This window comes from Rhizoctonia solani, chromosome 9, assembly GCF_016906535.1.
Source record: "Rhizoctonia solani chromosome 9, complete sequence".
Taxonomy (NCBI): Eukaryota; Fungi; Basidiomycota; class Agaricomycetes; order Cantharellales; family Ceratobasidiaceae; genus Rhizoctonia; species Rhizoctonia solani.
The window spans coordinates 1,287,316-1,307,001 of NC_057378.1; the positions used below are offsets into that span (position 1 = coordinate 1,287,316).

The window sequence follows — 19,686 nt, forward strand, 5'->3', positions numbered from 1 at the left end:
AAGGTGAGTTCTAATTATCTGGCAAAGTATATACCTCATTTTCAACACGTGGTCAAACCTAGTTCACGATTTAATACAGATCCCCATGCCATCAACACGTAGACCATCGCGCACGGGAGCCCGCTCTTGAGCGCAACCTCGCCCCAGTCCCACTTTCGTCCATAGATAACTCGCTGACCCCTCTCTACAGGCCCCAGATTACTCGTTGCCCATAACTGAATTGCGCGTGAGATGCAGGTCGTCGTTCCGACTACCGCCCAACAGACTGTTGGACGCCGAGAAACGTCAAGCACGGACAATGTGATATGGGTTGCTGGCCAACAAATGGCTTGGAGTGCGAGGAGGCGAACGAGAGTAGATAGAAGTGGGTAATAAGCACGCCAGCGCACGAGGAGACCGCTGGTAAGGAACCAGCATTGAAATCCTGTCAAGATGCTCTGTATCAGGGTCAGTACAAGTCAAGTTATAAATGTCAAATACTTACCCAACATCCCGCAACAGCAAAATCGATTCGAGTATGACTTGAATCTTGTGGAGGATGTACTGCATTGTGGATGTGGAGTATTGTACCAATGGTAGCCGGAACAACAGCCAACAATCGACATAGCAGAAGCACGAATGGGATCAACTGCGACGCAAGGGGTGTTGTAGAAGGTGGGTGATGTGCTGGCCCTCTTGCAGTTGGCAAGACTCTAACCTAGGTAGATGTTCAATCACTTGATCGATCCGCAGCAAAGAAAGGTAAAACTTACAGGGCCTTCACGCTCCGTTTCGGTCTCCGTCACGTCGGTCCGTAATCCCTTGAGCCTATCTTTGCTCCTCGTTTTCAGCCTCATTCGGCCGATAGATCCAGTCAGGCCAGACGCATGATGTAACTGTTGACCCCCAAACATGAGCTGGTCTTGTTCCGTATCCGAGTCTTCCATTAGTTGAGAAGGCAATTGTTGATACCCAGTACTCGTAGTTGGAAAGAAAGGCGTCAGAAGGTTAGGAGAACTGGGGTCTGTAGTGGGTGATGTGACAATGCAGGCTGGAGCACCGTAGAGACTGTCTACGGGAGTAAAGACGGCAGGGCCAGAAAGATGTGGATGTGAAGATGAGCGCGAACGGAAGCAAACCGGAGTTGCGTTCGGTGCCGGTATTGTGACGTGATTCGGCGCTTGTGATTGGGTCGAGGACCGCGGGCGAGTACGTCGGTGAGAGAGAGTGAAAGGCGGTTGGAGAGTCTGTAACGAAACAAAGCTAGCGTTCGGACTCGAAGGGCACGAGCGCCTTTGCCTATTTTTGGGTGTCACTCTTGTTGGACTAGGCGCCCGGCTACTACGTCTAGACCGCGAAGAACTTTGGTTGGTTGCCAATGTGGTGAAAGACAAGTTCGAAGCCGATAGCGTGAGCCGTGATGGTGGACGTTGTGACATTGTCGTAGTAAGGGGGAACGGAAGGGGAAGCGGAGTAGTCTTGCAGTACTGGCGCATCGCAGGTTGGGTCAGGTGCTCAAGTTATGATGTTGGGATATGTAGGTTACGAAAGAGAACTGGGAGGGCTAGATCTGAGGGCTGGTTGTTGACTTAATTTATGATTGTGCGGAGCTAGCGCCCTAGATGCCGGCGGCGGGGTTAGCCGTGGATGAGCGTACCTGGAACACTCTGCGCATTTGTTATTGGTTATTCCACTGGTTCGAGATCTGATTGATACTACAGATCATGATTGTCTAAGCTATAGATAATTTATTAACCTGGAGGTGCAGAATAATTTACGTCAAGGAGGCTGCGGCCAACGCCCGCCTCTGGGGTGTTCCCAATTCATTGCAGCGGCAGCAACAGTTCTTCATAGAAAGTAATTGTGGGGTACTACCCTTGGGACTTGAGCTCACCAACTTCTCTGTTCGAGTTCGGATTTCAGCCCCGACTCCACAACCCACCCGTCGGAAGAAAATACAGGGTTCATAGGTCTACATATGAGCTCACATGGTTGACTACTGAAGTTTTAGCACTGTCTCAATAGAACAATAATTAGTACATAGCTCAGTTACCCTGCTTGTATCTCTCCGCCTCCCCAATTTGATCTGAAGTTCCATATTTCAATAGAGTCTTTTAATCAGGGTTACTTTGGTACTCCTGAATTGTCAGACACCTTATTCGAACCCCTCTTTTGACGGTTGTAACCAGAAGCCGAGAAGATTCATTGACGTATATACAAAGCTCCGTCTATTTAATGCTGTTCTCTTCGCTCTCTTATCGCCATGACGAATCGAGTTCTTGGTGGATGCATAGATGGTATCTCATTACTAAGCTATTGGGCTCGATATGCTCATGCTCGATTTTTGGCGAAGAACTTGGCCATTGCGGGAGTTCAAACGCCGGTTGGAGGCTTGCAATTTGAGTTTGAATGCTCAAACTGGGAAAGAGAGAACTTGAGTCAGGATATACTGCTCTTCATCGCATCCATTTTGCTAGGAGTGTAAGTTGCTTTGCGGTTCGTGGACCAAATCAGAGTTCTTGAATAACCTGCAGACGTGGGACCTGATGAATCTATACACTACATTGCGCAGATCAAAGTAGAATGGCTTACTGACTCAGACAAATATCGTAAACGATATGTGGCATATAATCATCGAACAAGAGTTTCGCTTCCTGGAAAACAAACAAAGAGATGAATATCGATTGGATGCGCATGCCAGGTTCCAGAGTCAAGGTTCCGATCAAACGTGGGCAACTCAGAAACTGAGCACCAACAAGGCAAATAGTGAGGCGCAGCATTGATGCGGAAAAGATTCTGATAGTTGAATCTACTGTACTGCTTGATACGAGACCGAGTAAGTATGTACACGAGGCCCGGGAGGCTTATTCACACGCGAGAAAAAGCTGTATAGGATGAATGTTGGAGATCGGAGCTGCTCCCAGCGTTCTGGGGCCATGCGGAGTTGAAGGGGGTATCAAATTGATTCATTGACCCCGCCTTACTAGCAAAGATTTCTCTTGGTCTTTCTGGGACCCAGCCCTATCAACGGGGAGAGCTATGGCGATCAAAAAGAAGTATACCTAGAAAGTAAAAGGCGAACCATGACTCTTTCCGTGCTATTCCTTCGAGTTCCATGAAAGTTCTATTCGATTAGAACTACTTTTCTCGTGTCAATAGCTGTACCTACGCACATAGGTCTGCCAGACCTATCCAGGTTGGTCGTATGTGCCTCAGAAGATCTTAAAATCTTCAAGGTCCGGTAAGCCTCTGAGGTGAAATCAGAAGCCCCCAGCACGCACAAGCTCCTTTGAGATGTTTTTTCGAAATCAAAAGCTGAAAAATCGCAGGAGATGGCAAGAGCGACAACTAAATTGCACCATATCGAGATCGGTACAAATAGGCAATGATTTCCCCAGGATTGCCATCACGTGCATTCGACCCCCATCTCCCCTGGTAATTCCATGTCTAGTTCTAAGCCTATGAATGAAGAGACCGATCATTGGTCTAATGAATCACCCACAAGTGAGAACGATATCATATTTATGGGTTCAAATATACCAGGTGTATATTCCTCAATGCGCCCTGACAACGACGATATTGCTACCGAACCCACCACAAGGGAGGAGCTAGGCGAGTGCTTTCGCGAACTTATCCATGGATAACTGCTTTACATGACTCTCAAACTCTCAATACGGGAATTTAGATGACGTCGCGCGCGAACCTGGTATATTTCCGGCCAGCACCATCAATATGCGGTTGTGCGTTGTCACACAAACACGCATGCCTCTTTCGAACTGCTCGGTTCTTAAAATATCATCTGATGATCCCGCTGTGAGTAGGCTTTCAATAGTTACTATATAGAGACGTTGAACACGGCGCCTGTCTAACTAGGGACCTCAACTGGCGCGTGCATGGGGGATTGAATCAGCAAGTAGCCTTCGCTCGCACCTCAGTAATAGCTTATGGAATAAAATACCTCTTGCAGTATGCATACATTTCCATTTCAAGGACTTCGGTTGCGATCCAATGCGCACCCCTTTTTCGCTATCGCTAATGCAGCACAAAAGGTCAGGTATGCGCGGGAAGGGCGTTCAGATATTGAAATTCTTCCGTACGAACAACAGTACTCGCTTAATATCTGCGTCAGCATATACGAGCAATGGTTGAAACAAGGCAAGACTGGGAGCGGCGCACATAGACGTGGACAGCGTTAGTGCAGTATATGTCTCATCTCTTGGTCTGAACTCTGTTTGTACGTTAAGTTTACAGTTTGTGGTGTATGCGTTCCCACTGAGACTTCTCGGTTTAAGTTCGAAGAATAATTTCCTCTTGAGAATATTATTTTAGCTTGGACCTGATTCCTCAGCTTTATATTCATGTAAATCACCTGCGAAAGAATGCTTTGTAAATAAATCGGAGATAAACGGTATCCGAGGGCGTGGTTCAGTATACGTACGAGGCTTGGGAGCCAGACATACGTTTAAGTATGAGCAAAACGGGTTCCTGAGTAATTCTTTTTCAAATTGGCTGCTCCAGAGCCAAAACACGATTGGTTTTAACATTTCGCGGACCATTTCAGTTATAATGCGCTACGGGGCCCAACCCGATTATAGGTTACATATATGGGACTTGTTAATTTGGCCGTCTTGCTCCTTGGTACAGGTAATCAATGCTGATAGTCTTGAAAGGGCAGTGCACCCGAGCTTGTAACCAAAGAAAACAGTGTATCGTTATCCAATAATATGATATAAGGCGAGGCATAGTTATTCGTAGGGGGCCATTGTTTAGATTTTGCAAGAATTAAAGTCAGGCCCGTACCCGTTCGCATTCCGTGCATTACCCGTCAGGGCGGGTGCATTTTCAGTCACATATAAGATTGCCGCGGCTCATACTGCTTGGGATCGTTGTTTATAGAGGGTTATCATCCTTATGTAACCTTTCCCTCACCGCATATATGCGTTAATCGGATGCCCTCTGGATAAAATGAGTTACTCTACACTTGATACTTAACCGTGGTGTGGCGGGTACCACGAAGGTAACGTACATCTTAATCAAAATCTGTATAAAATACATTCCGCCGTTATCAGCGCATAAATAGTGTATTGTTTTGCAAGCTGCGAGGTCTTGCGCTACGTGGGTGGGGTGTTCTCAGCCTTGAGGCCGGGCGCTATGCGAACAAGTGCATATACTGTATTAATAGTGAGCACCTTTCTGCAGCGAAAACACAGATCATTCCGGAATGATTGGCCATCGTTACTGCTTTGACATTTGTGGCTTACCGCTTATACTCCACGGCGTTTACACTGCCCTAAAGGAAAGAAAAGTTTTGTAACTTCCAGCCAAGTGAGCACGGATTGGTGGAAGATGCTTGTGCGTATGTTCCGCGGTCTGTGATTCACGGAGCCAAATGGGCATGCATAGAAATGCGCAGAGACACACGCACAGGCAAACCGCCAGCGATCAGCCAATCATGCAGCGATTTTATACGAGTGACATCGGATGACATAATACCCCACGAGGCCCTGACACGTGTTTCTGGAATTGGATCTCTCGCTCGACCATCCCAAGTCTTGCGCCAAAGGCTCACAAAAGGCGCAGCCGGCCACACCTGTGCCAATCGCCACCCAGCAAGTGCATTCAGACACTCTGACTACTAAATAGAAGCCTCTCTGCTCAACCGCTTGTATCGTTCCCCACCTTGTCCTTGGGCAAGGCACGCACCGTCGAGGGGAGCGAGTGTGGGCGGTGTGGTTCTAGGCTGTCCCTGTGTCGTCATTCCTAGCTGTCTTCAGGAGCGAGTTTAAATTTCGACCGAGCCCTGGACTGGCATTCACCAACAGGGTCGATTTCACTGCCTTGAAAGAACTTGTTTTTGCGCCTCCCCTGCGCAAGAGGAGGTTTATGTCTTTTCATTTTTCACAGCGTATCCTATCTTCATATAAAACCCTTTGCTTTGTTTTTTACTCTCGACAACCCCAGACATAGTCAACGACCAGAAAGATGGCAGCTTGTATCTCTTCTCGGCCATTTACGGCAGAAACACCGGCATTCGATCGTTCTTGGGCGGACATCATGCCAACTGGAACTGTTGTACGACCGGCAGATGTTGCCTCGAGACCTCACCAGAGCTTCTCTTCATCCTCGGGCTCGAGCGCATGTGCGGAATCTAATCCTTCTGACCGATTGAACGAACGCACTTCTTGGTTTTCGGCAAAGACAGCCGTATGGGACCCTCGGGTCTTGCTTCAGGCCATTCAGACGCAAGACTCGGAATATACCCTCCGAAAGGCTGTCGAGTGGGGGACCAAGTGCAGTTCTGACCTGTGAGTGTAGGCTATCGAAAGTTGTTTTACACCAGCTGATATACGACTTGTAGCTCGGAAGAAGAAAAAGTCGACAACGTCCTTCGATTCCTTGCCCATGCAGTCGGCCTCCAGACAGCAATTAGCACGGACAACAACAGTCTTCAGAGTAGCGTTATTTCTGGTTATACTACCCATTCTCGCAACGACTCGACTTGGTCCAATGTTTCTAATGCCTCTTTCTCCGCATCCCCCAGTCCGACTCGGCATCTCTCCTCGATTTCAGATGTGAAACACCAGTGATGGCGTGCCGCCCCTCGCCTACTCCGTCAATTCGCTCGTATTGCATGGCAGACCGAGATGATGAAGACATGTCATCCATCAGCGATCCGCGCTTATCATCTACCACATCGAGCGTCCCGGATATCACGAGCCTGCCCAGTTCGATGTGTTACTCTGACATGTCAGACCGAGATAGGGCAATGGAGGAGCTTCGAGAAGTTGTCCGTAATGCGATTGCGATTGCTGAGGCTGACGACTCTGCACCCCTGGGTCTGGCCGAGCTCCATGCTGCCGCTCGGGAGATCACCATGGCCCGCCGAGCGAAGGAAAGCTCCAAGTCACCACCTGGCCCAAGTCGCGTAAACTCGAATACTCCACCTCGTTTGTCAACCCCATCGCCCCCGAAGCAGTCTTCGAAGCCTGTGCTCAGCCTGGATACTTCCTTGGATTCCGCCACGTTCACCCCTCTCGTCCGGCCCACTACGTTCACCCGTGGTATATCGCCACAAGTGCTAGTGCAACATGACGGTGGCTTCCAACTTCCTTCTACGCCCCGCATGAGGCCCAACAAGCTCTATAAACCTCGCCCACCCTCGCCCAATGATCCCATTCCCCTTCAAACCTTCAAAACTATATCGAGCCCCAGTCCCGATTTGAGCCCGCTATCCCAGCCTCTGGCCTGCCCCAGCTCTCCGACCCCACTGAGTCTGGATAACTGCCGCAGCCAAACCCCTCATGCACCCGAATCGCCAACTTGGACACATGGGCTTCTCAAAAATCCGTTCAGCCTGCGACTGGATGTGCATATCATCACCGACGCCATTTCTGGACTGGGTATTCGAAAACCTGCGTCGCCCCCGCATTCGTCTCCTAAACCATCCGCACGAACCCCGCCACCCCATTTTTCTCCCGTACTTCATGATCTGAATCCCACGGACGTCTCGTACCCCGACTCTCCTATTGAAGATATCTCGGAGCTGGTTCCCGAAGCTAAACGGGTGAACAGCGGGACATCGGAATGGCAATACCTACGAACTCAGAGCGGTGATACGGACGATACGCCCATCCTCGCGACGCCTATTGATGAGTGGTACTTGCCACAATTTACACCGATTACGGAACATCCCGAAGGAAAACAGATGGATCATTAAGCCCCGTCGTGGGGGTGTGTATTGTGTGTAGCTTTCGATTTCGATTCTTTAGAATTTCTCTTTCTTCTTTTCGTATGCCACTATGCTGTATCCATGCTATCGTTCTGTATTACTGGGCCTCCTACTGCTGTTATTGTTGTCTCCGGGGAAATATCACACTGCATAAATGATACAATATACCTACGCTACATGGATGAACGAGTCAGGCAAGAAAGCGAAATCGAGTCATTATGCGCGCGCTGCCGGGACGAGGGTCACAACGGCTGGCTCATCGTTGCCAAGACTAAGGTTCTCCATTGCGTCCTGGAACTTTTCGTCCTCATTCCCACCGTTTTCACTGCTACTATCCTCTTCCTCTTCCTCTGCAGGATTACCATCATCCTCGTCAGGCTCCTCGTCTTCGAAATCAAGCTATCCGAAAATCATATACATTTAGCTCAACTTCAAAAGAGCAAATTCGAGAATTACAACTCACAGGATCAAATATCACTCGAATGATGAGACTACAACTCGGGCAGGTCGCGATATCCTCGTAGTTTGCGAGCTGCTGTCGGGAAATCTCGAACCGATCGCCGCACGGGCAAGGATAATGAAAAACGCCCTTTTGTTCGTCCATACCATGTCCTCGATTTCGACTTCGTCGTAGTACGAGATGCCCATGGTTGTCGTATATGAATATAATAAGAATAAGAGATGAAGGTGGGTGGTGGTGGGTATGTGCGGGGATGGAGAGAATTTGATCGGAGGAAATTGGTGTGTTGCACGTGAGGTCGGCGCTTATGCGCTTGGACGGGGTCAAGACTGGAGTATAGGATTTTGAGCTATTCGGGTACTGCGCGGTAGAAAGGCTAAGACGATGCGACTAAGTTATGGGTAGTATATGTTGTTTCCTACCACATGTCTATACTACTTGCGCCATGCGCCCGGTGTTTCAATATGTTGGGGCGATAGATTGTCTACAAGGACGCAAGGGTATTTGTCCAATGTTTCGGACTTGTGAACCAGAAGCAGTCCTTAGGATCTACGAAGTTCCGTAGTGTGCGCTTCATCTCCGTACCACATTCAATACGCTAGGAATTGAGCTGACCGAATGGGTACGGGGTGATAGAATGAAGGAGCAATCGCCCAGGTCAAGAACCAATCGCTCAAGGAGTCTTACAACTCCATAAGATTGACGAGAAGGGATATTCCCTAGTATGTTAATGGACAAAGTAGACCTACTTGTCCCAGCTCGCCTAGTTCTTGCAGAGCCCATGATCATACACATGTCTATTATGTCCAAATGGCCATATGCTACGGACGGGATGGAGAGGTTCGAGGAGGTGTCGATGTCAGACATAAATTAGTAAGGGTCTTTAAAGTCTGTCAAGTATCCATAGCCCTTGTCACAGTACCTTTAGTATCCTGGGATACAGAGCTGAAGGTATGACATCATTTCGTTCGACCTGGGTAAATGGTGAGCTTGAAGTGAAGCCTCGAAGGTTCTATCCACGCAGTTTAATTGCGGTTATGTACGGTGCATAATACCAGCTGGATATGGTCGCGGATCCCTAGGACATAGACTCTAAATCTCCAATTGGAAACCATGCCCGAGCCGTACTGGCCCGTGCCTGCGGGGGTGTCCGGAGTGGACCCTGAAGTAAACCGGCGGCGGGCGCTCTGGACCTAGATTGCGAATTCATCGACGTTCACGACCCAATCCACCTATAGGATCAATCGAAAATGCATTTGATCTGGGTTTAATCCCGTTGCGACTCGGTGGTAGCGTATGTTCCGAGTGCTGGCGAATATGCATCTGCACTTCTAGAACTCGTCCTCGTCCCGTACTTTCCCCCCGTTCTGTGGGTATTTATCTGGCATGGTTCGAGGGCTTAGAGACCTATCCGTTCACTCACCGATCGAAAGCCCTTCAAACCCCAACTCGACTCGTACTCCCTTTATTGCTGCTCTTACTAGCTACTAGTACAGCAGGTATCATGTCGGCTAGCCACTTTGCCCCTCATACTTCGGCTCCCCACCATTATCCGCCTCTATCGGGAAAGCCGCTGAGTGGTCTCTCGTATATCCGAAGGAGTTTTTCGTGCCCGAGGTAAGCACTGGATGAAGTCGCTCATTAAATATCGTCTGACGAGCTGGGATGATAGGTCGCTCCACTTCTGGGCGTCGTCTCATTCGCAGTGGGAATGGGTATCTACTTTGGTTCAGGTGCTGCACGAAAGTAAGTGCGCAGAACCCATGGTTCATCATACTTTTGTTGATTGAGATATCACTCCAGAAGTGAAGTACAATGGCATTCACATCAGCCCTGGCTCCGGAACCCTGCCGATAGCACCCACTGGGAAGGCAGGGGAGGTGTTCGCGAGATGCTGTATCTGCTGGGAAACAGGAGTATGTTGACGCGAGAGACAAAATGTTGCATATGAGGAATTGAGGGATTGGATCAAGACCGGGGCTTGCTTTGTACTATATTTATTTACTCAGCGTATAACACAGGAACTTGTGGGTCTATAAGATATTGAGAATATGTGTATTATTCTCATACTATCTGCTCAATATTCTCTTGCAATTTTGGGGGGATTCTCATGAGAATATGAGAATTATATGCATGATTTCTATTCATTGTATACAATAACCTACATAATCTATGGATGGGTATATTCCCTGATTAAAGCGCCAATGTTGAATGCCAAAGTGTGGCGTGGCGGAGCAGGAGATCTGGCTTCGAGGGGATGTGAGAGGGAGTAAATAAGACAGAAGATGCAAGTACCTAACCGCAACCGTATCGGTGCCAGAGGAGTGCAAAGCATGACATAATGCAGCTGTACTAAGCCTTGAGTAACAAAAGTGAAACTTTTTCAATACCTACTTGTGAGTGAAAATTATACATCTTATTTGGGTATAATATTTATTTATTTATTTTTTATTTATTTTTGCGTGTTGCAGTCACAGGAACTTGGGTTGATAAAATATTGAGAATATGAGTATCTTGTATTTCAACTTTGTTTCATTTTTCATCTAAGATAATGATCATGCTGCAATGTTTGATTGAATAAAGGATATCTTACTATAAGAGAAGTGCAAGAAAATATCCCTGAAACAACTTATGGCTTCCTGTTGTTAACATAATACAGCACTATATTTCTTGGTGAAATAGAAATATAATGAATGTTTTGATTAAAGACAACTCCAATGTTTTTGCACCTAACCAACACGGCAGTGGCAGTGAGGCGCAACGCAACATGATGTAGCCATATCCAATTGCAAGCCTCAAGGAGCAAGAGCCAAGCCATTTTTGATGCCTAACCACAACCCTGGCAGCAATGTGCAAGGCACAAAGCGCAGTGCACTAGAATCCAGGCAACTAGAAATCTGGGGTATGCTCTTGTTTGTAACCACACACAACACTAACTCATAGATTACCAACTATACTCCCATTGTAGATCATGTAGCACTAATGTAAGTTGCTATAATACATGTTTGATCCAGCTGTAATGATGCCAACTGTCCTAGACATCTGTAAGGATGTCAAGGATGCAGGTGCTTATGGCTGTGTGAGAATACAAGTGCAAACTGCTTAAGGCAGTGGTGTCTATCCTACAATGTCAAGACTACTAACTACAATGGCCAAGTGCTATAAGGCAATGGCAGACTATGTATGTACAGCAGAGGCAATGTCTAAGGCATTGTATCTACTTAGTGTACAACCTCCTAAATTATACCACTAGACTCAGACAAATTTTCTGATTTTCTAGTATTTTTTGCAAACTCTTTATCTTCACTTTTCAGTCACGTGATCTTGGCGCTTATTTTGCCAAGATGCTGCGCCAAGATGCTGTGCCAAGAGTAATCCACGCTTCTGCGCAGCCTGCAGCATGCTTCTCATTTCACATGTAGTCTTCTATTCACACATGCACAGACCTCATGTAGATAGTTACTTTGCCTATATAAACAGCAGGAGAATTGCTTGGAGACCCCAAGTCAATTTTACCTTGTCTCATATCCATTGAGGGAGGCACCCCCAGCCAGCTAAGTAGCAGACCCCAGAAGTGTTACTAATGCAACCCCCTATTTTAACTCACCACACCTCCCAGGCCTAAGGCCCCATTGTTGACAGTAGATATTAGAAGGTTGCCTTACACAACAGTAGTATAGCCTCATTAAGTAGATTACATAAGCTTGTCTGTAGTAGTATGGCCTTAAGCGCCTGCCCCACTAGCAAGTACCACCTTACAGTGGTGTACAACACTTAGTAACTAGTGAACCTGGGTTATAGACCCTGTGTACAATTGGTGGATGCAACAAGAGGTAATTGACCTGGGTGTTACCATGGTTGGTTGCCTCCTTATATATTCTAAGAGACAGCTAATTACAAATACATATATGCAAAACTGTATCAAATAAGAACCCTGCTCTGCAGGCAGCCTTACTCATGATATGTGTCACTGACATGTCATAGTGATGTTGATGTCATCAGGTGGAGGTGGCTATGTATGCTGAGTAAGCGCAGATAGGGATGTGGCTTGGCGCTTAGCGTATGATATAAGCGCCAAGATCACATGATTGAAAATGTTGTCTGTTCTACTTTGTTTAAATTTGAGAAAATTGGAATAAATTCCGTGGCATTGAATGTGTCTACAACACAGAGGAACAGGTCTGCAAGTTCTGGTGCCTTCAGTTTCTTAGAACATTCCACCAGGATCACATATTGGTGAAACTGTCTATAATGACCAGTATGGAGTTGTAGTTGCCATCCTTGGGGAGATTGACAATCATATTGTAGGAGATGTGCTGCCAGGGTTGGTTGGGAAGTTCTAAGGGCTGTGGGGGAATGGAGGCATATCTGGGTTTTTGGATTCTTTGGCAAGTCTCACAGGAATCCACATGCCAGTAGGTGTCTGCTTGGATTCCTGGCCAGTAGTAATTACACAAGACTAGTTCCAATGTTCTCTGCCAGCCTGGATGACTTGCCAGGGGGCTGTTGTGGAAGATATGCAATAGATCCTCCTTAGTGATCCAACATTGGGGACTACAATGTGTCCTTGGTAAAACAACAATCCTGCCTCCATTTTGTAATCCTTGAATGCCTGTCTTATGGATGGGGGAGCCTTAGATTCATTTTGGAGGAACTGTAGGATTTCCCCCAGGGATTCATCTTGATCTAGGGTGGATTCAATCTGGCATTGCAGCTCCTTCTTGGGTGTGACTAGGGCAACATTGCCAAATACAGGTTCCAGGAGCATGGTTTGGTTGGCAGGGGGTATGTCAGTGTTGTCCTAGATGTCTGTAAGGATGCCAAGGAGGTGGGCACTTGTGGCTGGATGTATCTAAGTGTAAACTGCTTAAGGCAGTGTGCAAGCTACCTACAACAATGGACAGCTATACTACAGTAACCAAGGCCATAAGGGCAATGGCAAGCTAGGTAAGTACAACAAAGAAGTTGCTTGAGGCAGTATAGGCAATGTGGCTAAGTAGTTACTGGGCAGTAAGGCCCTTGTACAATATGGAGATGCAACAAGAGGTAATCAACCTGGGTGTTACCAGGTTGGTTGTCCTCCTTATATTCTACAAGCAAGCTATTTACAAATACATTATATCAAATACCTAATCCAATAAGAACCCCACTCTGCAGTTGGCCTTACTCATGCATACATGTCACTGACATGTCATGATGACATCATAGGTGGAGGTGGCTACATATGCTGATTAAGCGCAGGTGGGGACGTGGCTTGGTGCTTAGCATATGATATAAGCGCCAAAGTCATGTGATTGAAAATGTTGTCCAATTGTCTTTGTTTAAATTCAAGAAAATGGGAATAAATTCCCTTGGTATATGTGTGTCTACAACAAGCGTGGTCTGATTGTTGTGACAAGGCATTGGGCTTCCTGGACTGCTTTCCTGGGCAGTAGACAATTTGGAAGTTATAGCCAGCTAGTAGGAGGTGCCATTGTGCATGGTGGCGGTTGAAGATTTGTGATTCCTTTCAATACTCCAGGTTTCTATGGTCTGTGAATACCATGATTGGATATAAGGTTCCTTCCAGGAATATGTGCCAGTGTTCAAATGATTGGATGATGGTCAAGAGTTCTTTATCATGGGTGTTGTAATTTTTGTTTGGCACCCTTAAATGATTCTGACAAAAACCCCAGGGGGTGGAGACAGCCATCCTCCTGTTGTTGGCTAAGTATTGAGCCAAGGGCTGCACCTGACACATTGGTTTCCAGGAAATATTGTTTGGAGGGATTGGCATGACAAAGTACTGGGGCATGGTGATGGCATCCTTTAAACCTTGAAAAGCCTCCTGTTCCCTTTCTTCCATTCCATGGCATGTCCTTCTTAGGTTATGCAGGGGCTGGGCTATATGACTGAAGTTTGTGACAAACCCATGTAAGAAATTTGCAAACCCAAGGAAGGACTGTACTTCCTTGACCTTGGTGGGACCAGCCATTCCTGGACTGCCTGGATTTTAAGTTTATCCAGACTAAAACCCTTATCCAAGACAATTATCCCAGGTATTCTACCAATGTGACAGGAAGTACATGTCATAACCTCCTTACTTATACCATTGGAATTGCACAATTTTTCTATATTTTAGTATTTTTTACGGACTCAAATCTTTGTTTTTTGATCACGTGATCTCGGCGCTTATGCCGAGATGCCGCGCCGAGATGCCGTGCCAAGGGCGCTTAGGAGAAATCCACGCTTCTGCGCAGCCCGCAGCAGGCTTCTCATTTGTCTTCTATACTTCTTTCTCCCACGCGCACAGACCATGTAATAGTGTGCTTTGTCTATATAAACAGCAGTGAAATTGCTTGGAGACACCAAGTTGATTTTACCTTGTCTCTTACTCATTAGAGAAGGTAGTCAGCCAGCTAAGTAGCCGGCCCTAAGTAGTTCTCAGACGCTCACCACCCCCTTCACCTATCACACCTCCCAGGCCTCAGGCCCCATTGCCAACAGTAGTTAAGAGTAGCACGCCTTACGCGTTGTTAGTATAGCCTTAGATAGTAGACTTACATAATCCAGTGTAGTAGTACGGCCTAAGCGCCCCACCTTCATTAGCGTGTACCCACCTTATAGTGTGTACAAACAGTACACTTGGAGGCCTTGCAGAACAGTTGATTCTCCATTAGTTGATGTAGGACCTCATGGACATGTTTGGCATGTGATGTGTCATCCTTGGAGTATATTACACTGAGCAGCAAAAGTATTGCAGGTCAGGAGAGGTCAAAAGTTTACTTCCATTGCTGAGCAGCCAATCAGTGAATCCCATCTAAATTATACTGACACATGTGGCCATTGTAACACTATGCTGTAGCACAATATCTTACAAATCCATCAAGAACTGAGCTCACAGCCCCACTTTTGCTGTAATGCAACCTGCAAAACTTTTGCTGATTGTGTTGAGCATCTTACAAATCTGCACATAACTGATTATGCAGTTCAGTACAAGTTCTGGTTTTTGCATGCACATTCCCAGTTATATGGGCCATTGCTGGACAGAGTATCAGCTTGTTCCACCCATTAGGACTGTGTAACAGAACTGTCTTCTCAGGGCCAGTAAAAGAAACTCCAAATTGCAGTTGCATTGCACTCAAGGCACTGTGTGGGCTGGAAATGCTTTGGGGTATCTCAGGTGACTGCTGGTACCCAGTGAAACAGTTTCCATGACCTTCCCATACCTGGGACTGGCAATATAAGAGATTGCAGTGGGTTGGGCTGTATGAGCTGAAAATTGAAATGCCACTCATTAGCTGGAATCCAAGCCTGATGACATAGAACTTCTAGCAGTAGCAGACACAGGTCAGGGGTATGCTGATCAGTTATCTAGGGCAGCAGTGATGTGTACACAAAGATAGGATGCAGTATACACAGAAATTGCAGCCAATGGGTGGGGTCTCAAATTGAACATGTTCTAACTCTGTGATTGTCAATTGAAAAAGGTTGAAACTCATACAGTAGAAGGTTCCTCTAAGGCAGACCTTATGATGGAAAACTGGTTCCCTGATTGACAATCACAGAGTTAGAACATGTTCAATTTGAGACCCCACCCATTGGCTGCAATTTCTGTGTATACTGCATCCTATCTTTGTGTACACATCACTGCTGCCCTAGATAACTGATTCCAGCATACACTGACCTGTGTCTGCTACTGCTAGAAGTTCTTGGATTCCAGCTAATGAGTGGCATTTCAATTTTCAGCTCATACAGCCCAACCCACTGCAATCTCTTATATTGCCAGTCCCAGGTATGGGAAGGTCATGGAAACTGTTTCACTGGGTACCAGCAGTCACCTGAGATACCCCAAAGCATTTCCAGCCCACACAGTGCCTTGAGTGCAATGCAACTGCAATTTGGAGTTTCTTTTACTGGCCCTGAGAAGACAGTTCTGTTACACAGTCCCTAATGGGTGGAACAAGCTGATACTCTGTCCAGCAATGGCCCATATAACTGGGAATGTGCATGCAAAAAACCAGAACTTGTACTGAACTGCATAATCAGTTATGTGCAGATTTGTAAGATGCTCAACACAATCAGCAAAGTTTTGCAGGTTGCATTACAGCAAAAGTGGGGCTGTGAGCTCAGTTCTTGATGGATTTGTAAGATATTGTGCTACAGCATAGTGTTACAATGGCCACATGTGTCAGTATAATTTAGATGGGATTCACTGATTGGCTGCTCAGCAATGGAAGTAAACTTTTGACCTCTCCTGACCTGCAATACTTTTGCTGCTCAGTGTAGAATGTTTTCAAGGTAGATGATGACATACACATCCAACAGATCCTTGAATAGCTCATTCATGAAATTCTGAAATGCTCAGGAGTGTTGTCAGGCCAAATGTCATTACAAGGGATTTGTAGAGTCTGTATTTGGTTTGGAATGCAGTCTTCCATTCATTGCCTTCTTTAATGCAGACATTGTTGTAACCCCATCAAAGATCTAGCTTAGTAAAGACCTTGGCACTTTCTTGGTCCAGTTATTGAGACAGCAGTAGTACAACCAATTGACAGGAGCCATCCTTTTTGGGGACAAACATGATGGGTGAACTGATGGAAGACTTGCTGGGTGGATTTTTCCAGCCTTCAATTTGTCCCTGAGCCAGTCCTTGAGTGTAGTGGACTTGGCATCTGTCATACTGTATAGGGGCAAGTTGAGGGGCCCTTCCTCTATCAGTTCTATTCCAATGTTGTAATGCCAGTGAGGTGGAAGCTTATTGAATTCTTCCTCTCCAAATACCTTGGCGTATTGATGGTATTCTGGAGGTACCTTCAAGTGGGTTTTGATTGGCTTCTTCCTTGGCAATAGCCACATGTTCTGGGGGCATGTGAGGGAAGGTGATGGTACATTGGTTCCAATCAATTCTGGATTGTGGCATCTAAACATTTCAAACCTAGGATGGCTGTGTGACTGCCAGTGTTACAGATGAGGAAGGTTTCCATCATCTTTTTGCCATTGTAGGTGAAGGTTAGTAATGCCTTCTTCCAAATCTTGCCAGCCTGGGGGCTTGACCCATTGAGCATGGTAACAGTATGGGGTGAGGGTACATCTATGAGTGGTAGGCGTAGTGCCTTGGTGGTATGTGGGTGTAAGAATGACAATGTGGCACCTGAATCTAACAGGACTTCTAGTGGTTTGCTCATTTCTCCAGCAGTATTTGAATTGTGAAGAGGGGTGTATTGTTGTACTCCAAACTATAAGGTTGGGTACATGCTAGTGAGCGGGCGCTTGTGGCCATACTAATACACTGGCTTATGTAAACTACTACCTAAGGCTATCTACTAACTATCTAAGTTGCTTAAGGCAATGACTACCAACTACTGCTGAGTGCAAAGGGGCCAGAGGCCTGGGAGGTGTGGTAGGTTAAGGTAAGGGGTTTATGTCAGCAGAACTTCTGGGGGCTGGCTACTTAGCTGGCTGATGCCTCCTCAATGGATATGAGACAAGGTAAAATCAACTTGGGGTCTCCAAGTGATTTTCCTGCTGTATATATAGACAAGAACACACTATCTACATGGTCTGTGCGCATGAGAAAGAGTAAGTATAACAAAATGAGAAGCATGCTGCAGGTTGCACAGAAGCGGATTTCTTCTAAGCGCCCTTGGCACGGCATCTTGGCGCGGCATCTTGGCATAATGAGCGCCAAGATCACGTGATCAAAAAACATAAGATAAAGAGTCTGTAAAAAATACTAGAAATAATAGAAAAATTGGGCAATTCTCATGGTATAGTTTAGGAGGTTATAACATGTATTATATGGACAGATATTACAAAATTCAAAACATAAGTGTTGTACACCACTGTAAGGTGGGTACACTAGTGGAGTGGGCGCTTGGGGCTGTAGCTAGTACAAGGTAACTGCTGACTAATCTAGGTAACTAGGCTAACTACTGTAACTAAACTGATGCTTAGGGCGTCCTACTAACTACTACTGTTGATGGGGGCTTAGCCCTGGAGGTGTGGTAAGTCAAGGTAAGGGGGTTACATTAGTAACACTTCTGGAACCTGCTACTTAGCTGGCTGGTTGCCTCCTCAATGGATATGAGACAAGGTAAAATTGACTTGGGGTCTCAAGCAATTTTCCTGCTGTATTTATACACTAGGAACTATCTACATAGCGGTCTGTGCGCATGTGAAAGGAAGTCTACATTTGAAACAAGAAGCATGCTGCAGGCTGCGCAGAAGTGTGGATTTCCCCTAAGTGCCCTTGGCATGGCATCTTGGTGCAGCATCTTGGCATAATAAGCGCCAAGATCACGTGATTGAAAAACGCAAGATATCAAGTTTGTAAAAAATAGTAAAAATATCAGAAAAAAGAGATATCAAGTTTGTAAAAAATAGTAAAAATATCAGAAAAAAGAGGCAATTCTAGTGGTATATGTTAGGGGATTGTAACAATAAGCCAGAGTTCTTAGGGTCCTTGTGCATGGCAACAGGTACCCTACTCTTTTCCCAATTGGTACTTGGAGTCTTTGCCAGTTTTGGCAGTTTCCTTGGCCTTCCCCTTATCCTCCTTAGGGGTGGCCTTCCAGCCAGTCCTGCATTTGGCAAACATGTGCCCTGGTTTGCTGCATTTTACACAGAGACCTTCTGCATGGCAGCAATTGTGTTCTTCTTCCAAAACATAGTTGGGGTTGGAAGAGAGGGGACTGGTTTTTGTGGCCTGTTGGCCAGTACTTGCCCCCCAGTTGGGGTGGTTGAGGTTTTACCAGACTTATTACCCTGTTGCGGGTGGCTGGCTCTCTCCTTGCAGAGGGCATTGTCAATGATGAGGGCAGCATCGGCAGCTCCCTCAGGGTGCAGGTTGCCTCTCCCATGTGGCAATCTGTTTTTGACTTCCCAATGAAGCCCACACACAATTGGCTGTGGAGGGCAGTGTTGTTCCAATTGAGCTCCATTTGCAGCGTATGGAATTTTGTAATATATTTGGCACAAGTGCTGGTTTGTGTCAAGGAAGTGATCTTCTGTTCTGCTGCTTGTGTTGCGTTGGGGTTGCCAAAGGCAGCCAAGAACTCAATTTGAAATCATCCACAGCTTGGATGATAATGCAATGGGACCCTAGTTGGTCCAATAGGGATGGGCCCAAGCCCTGCTGGCCTCTGTCATGTTCATGAGGAGGAAACTTAGGACCTCCAGGTCCATTGGGAACTGCCTTTGATTTAGGCAAACCCAGGCCAACATGCATGTCAGCCATTGTTTGGCCTCCAAGCCAATTTTGCCTTTGAAGGCATCTGGGTGGTCCACTTCCACAGTGGAGGGGGCTGGAGGCAGTGCCAGAGTGACTTGGGGTGCTTGTTGTAAATTGGGGGAAAAGAGGTTGAGACTCTGGTGCTGAGCAGAGTCTGTGTTGGAAGTTTCCCAATCTCCAAGCTAAGTAAAGAAGTAGCTTCTTTAGGGTTCTCTGGGTCTAGCTATCTTCAATACAATCAACTACAGATATATCCTTTCTCAGTGTAAAGTGTCTTAGTATGTATTTCTGTAAGAGCAAGAGTAC

At 46.4% G+C, this 19,686-nt stretch overlaps 7 protein-coding genes across 7 annotated transcripts; 1 reads left to right on the forward strand and 6 right to left on the reverse strand.

Moving 5' to 3' along the window:
- Window positions 1–41: 41 nt before the first annotated feature.
- Window positions 42–1,475, reverse strand: RhiXN_07941 (EOS1 domain-containing protein; the record flags this gene model as incomplete). The annotated part of the gene is made up of 3 exons (XM_043327757.1): window positions 42–437; window positions 485–697; window positions 753–1,475. The coding sequence occupies 3 exons, from the start codon at window positions 1,473–1,475 to the stop codon at window positions 42–44; spliced, it is 1,332 nt and encodes a 443-aa protein (XP_043183142.1).
- Window positions 1,476–5,961: 4,486 nt separating this feature from the next.
- On the forward strand, window positions 5,962–7,696 carry RhiXN_07942 (uncharacterized protein; the record flags this gene model as incomplete). Its single annotated transcript, XM_043327758.1, has 3 exons — window positions 5,962–6,284; window positions 6,338–6,488; window positions 6,521–7,696. 3 exons carry the CDS (start codon window positions 5,962–5,964, stop codon window positions 7,694–7,696), a joined length of 1,650 nt encoding a protein of 549 aa, XP_043183143.1.
- A 228-nt stretch (window positions 7,697–7,924) lies between these two features.
- Window positions 7,925–9,035, reverse strand: RhiXN_07943 (diphthamide biosynthesis protein; the record flags this gene model as incomplete). Its single annotated transcript, XM_043327759.1, has 4 exons — window positions 7,925–8,107; window positions 8,172–8,544; window positions 8,784–8,850; window positions 8,918–9,035. 4 exons carry the CDS (start codon window positions 9,033–9,035, stop codon window positions 7,925–7,927), a joined length of 741 nt encoding a protein of 246 aa, XP_043183144.1.
- A 3,359-nt stretch (window positions 9,036–12,394) lies between these two features.
- On the reverse strand, window positions 12,395–12,936 carry RhiXN_07944 (uncharacterized protein; the record flags this gene model as incomplete). Its single annotated transcript, XM_043327760.1, has 3 exons — window positions 12,395–12,514; window positions 12,568–12,603; window positions 12,661–12,936. The coding sequence occupies 3 exons, from the start codon at window positions 12,934–12,936 to the stop codon at window positions 12,395–12,397; spliced, it is 432 nt and encodes a 143-aa protein (XP_043183145.1).
- A 741-nt stretch (window positions 12,937–13,677) lies between these two features.
- RhiXN_07945 (Retrotransposable element Tf2 protein) lies at window positions 13,678–14,142 on the reverse strand (the record flags this gene model as incomplete). Its single annotated transcript, XM_043327761.1, has 1 exon — window positions 13,678–14,142. One exon carries the CDS (start codon window positions 14,140–14,142, stop codon window positions 13,678–13,680), a length of 465 nt encoding a protein of 154 aa, XP_043183146.1.
- Window positions 14,143–16,634: 2,492 nt separating this feature from the next.
- On the reverse strand, window positions 16,635–17,335 carry RhiXN_07946 (Retrotransposable element Tf2 protein; the record flags this gene model as incomplete). Its single annotated transcript, XM_043327762.1, has 2 exons — window positions 16,635–17,056; window positions 17,086–17,335. The coding sequence occupies 2 exons, from the start codon at window positions 17,333–17,335 to the stop codon at window positions 16,635–16,637; spliced, it is 672 nt and encodes a 223-aa protein (XP_043183147.1).
- A 1,298-nt stretch (window positions 17,336–18,633) lies between these two features.
- On the reverse strand, window positions 18,634–19,090 carry RhiXN_07947 (Retrotransposon-derived protein PEG10; the record flags this gene model as incomplete). Its single annotated transcript, XM_043327763.1, has 2 exons — window positions 18,634–18,855; window positions 18,914–19,090. 2 exons carry the CDS (start codon window positions 19,088–19,090, stop codon window positions 18,634–18,636), a joined length of 399 nt encoding a protein of 132 aa, XP_043183148.1.
- Window positions 19,091–19,686: the final 596 nt, after the last annotated feature.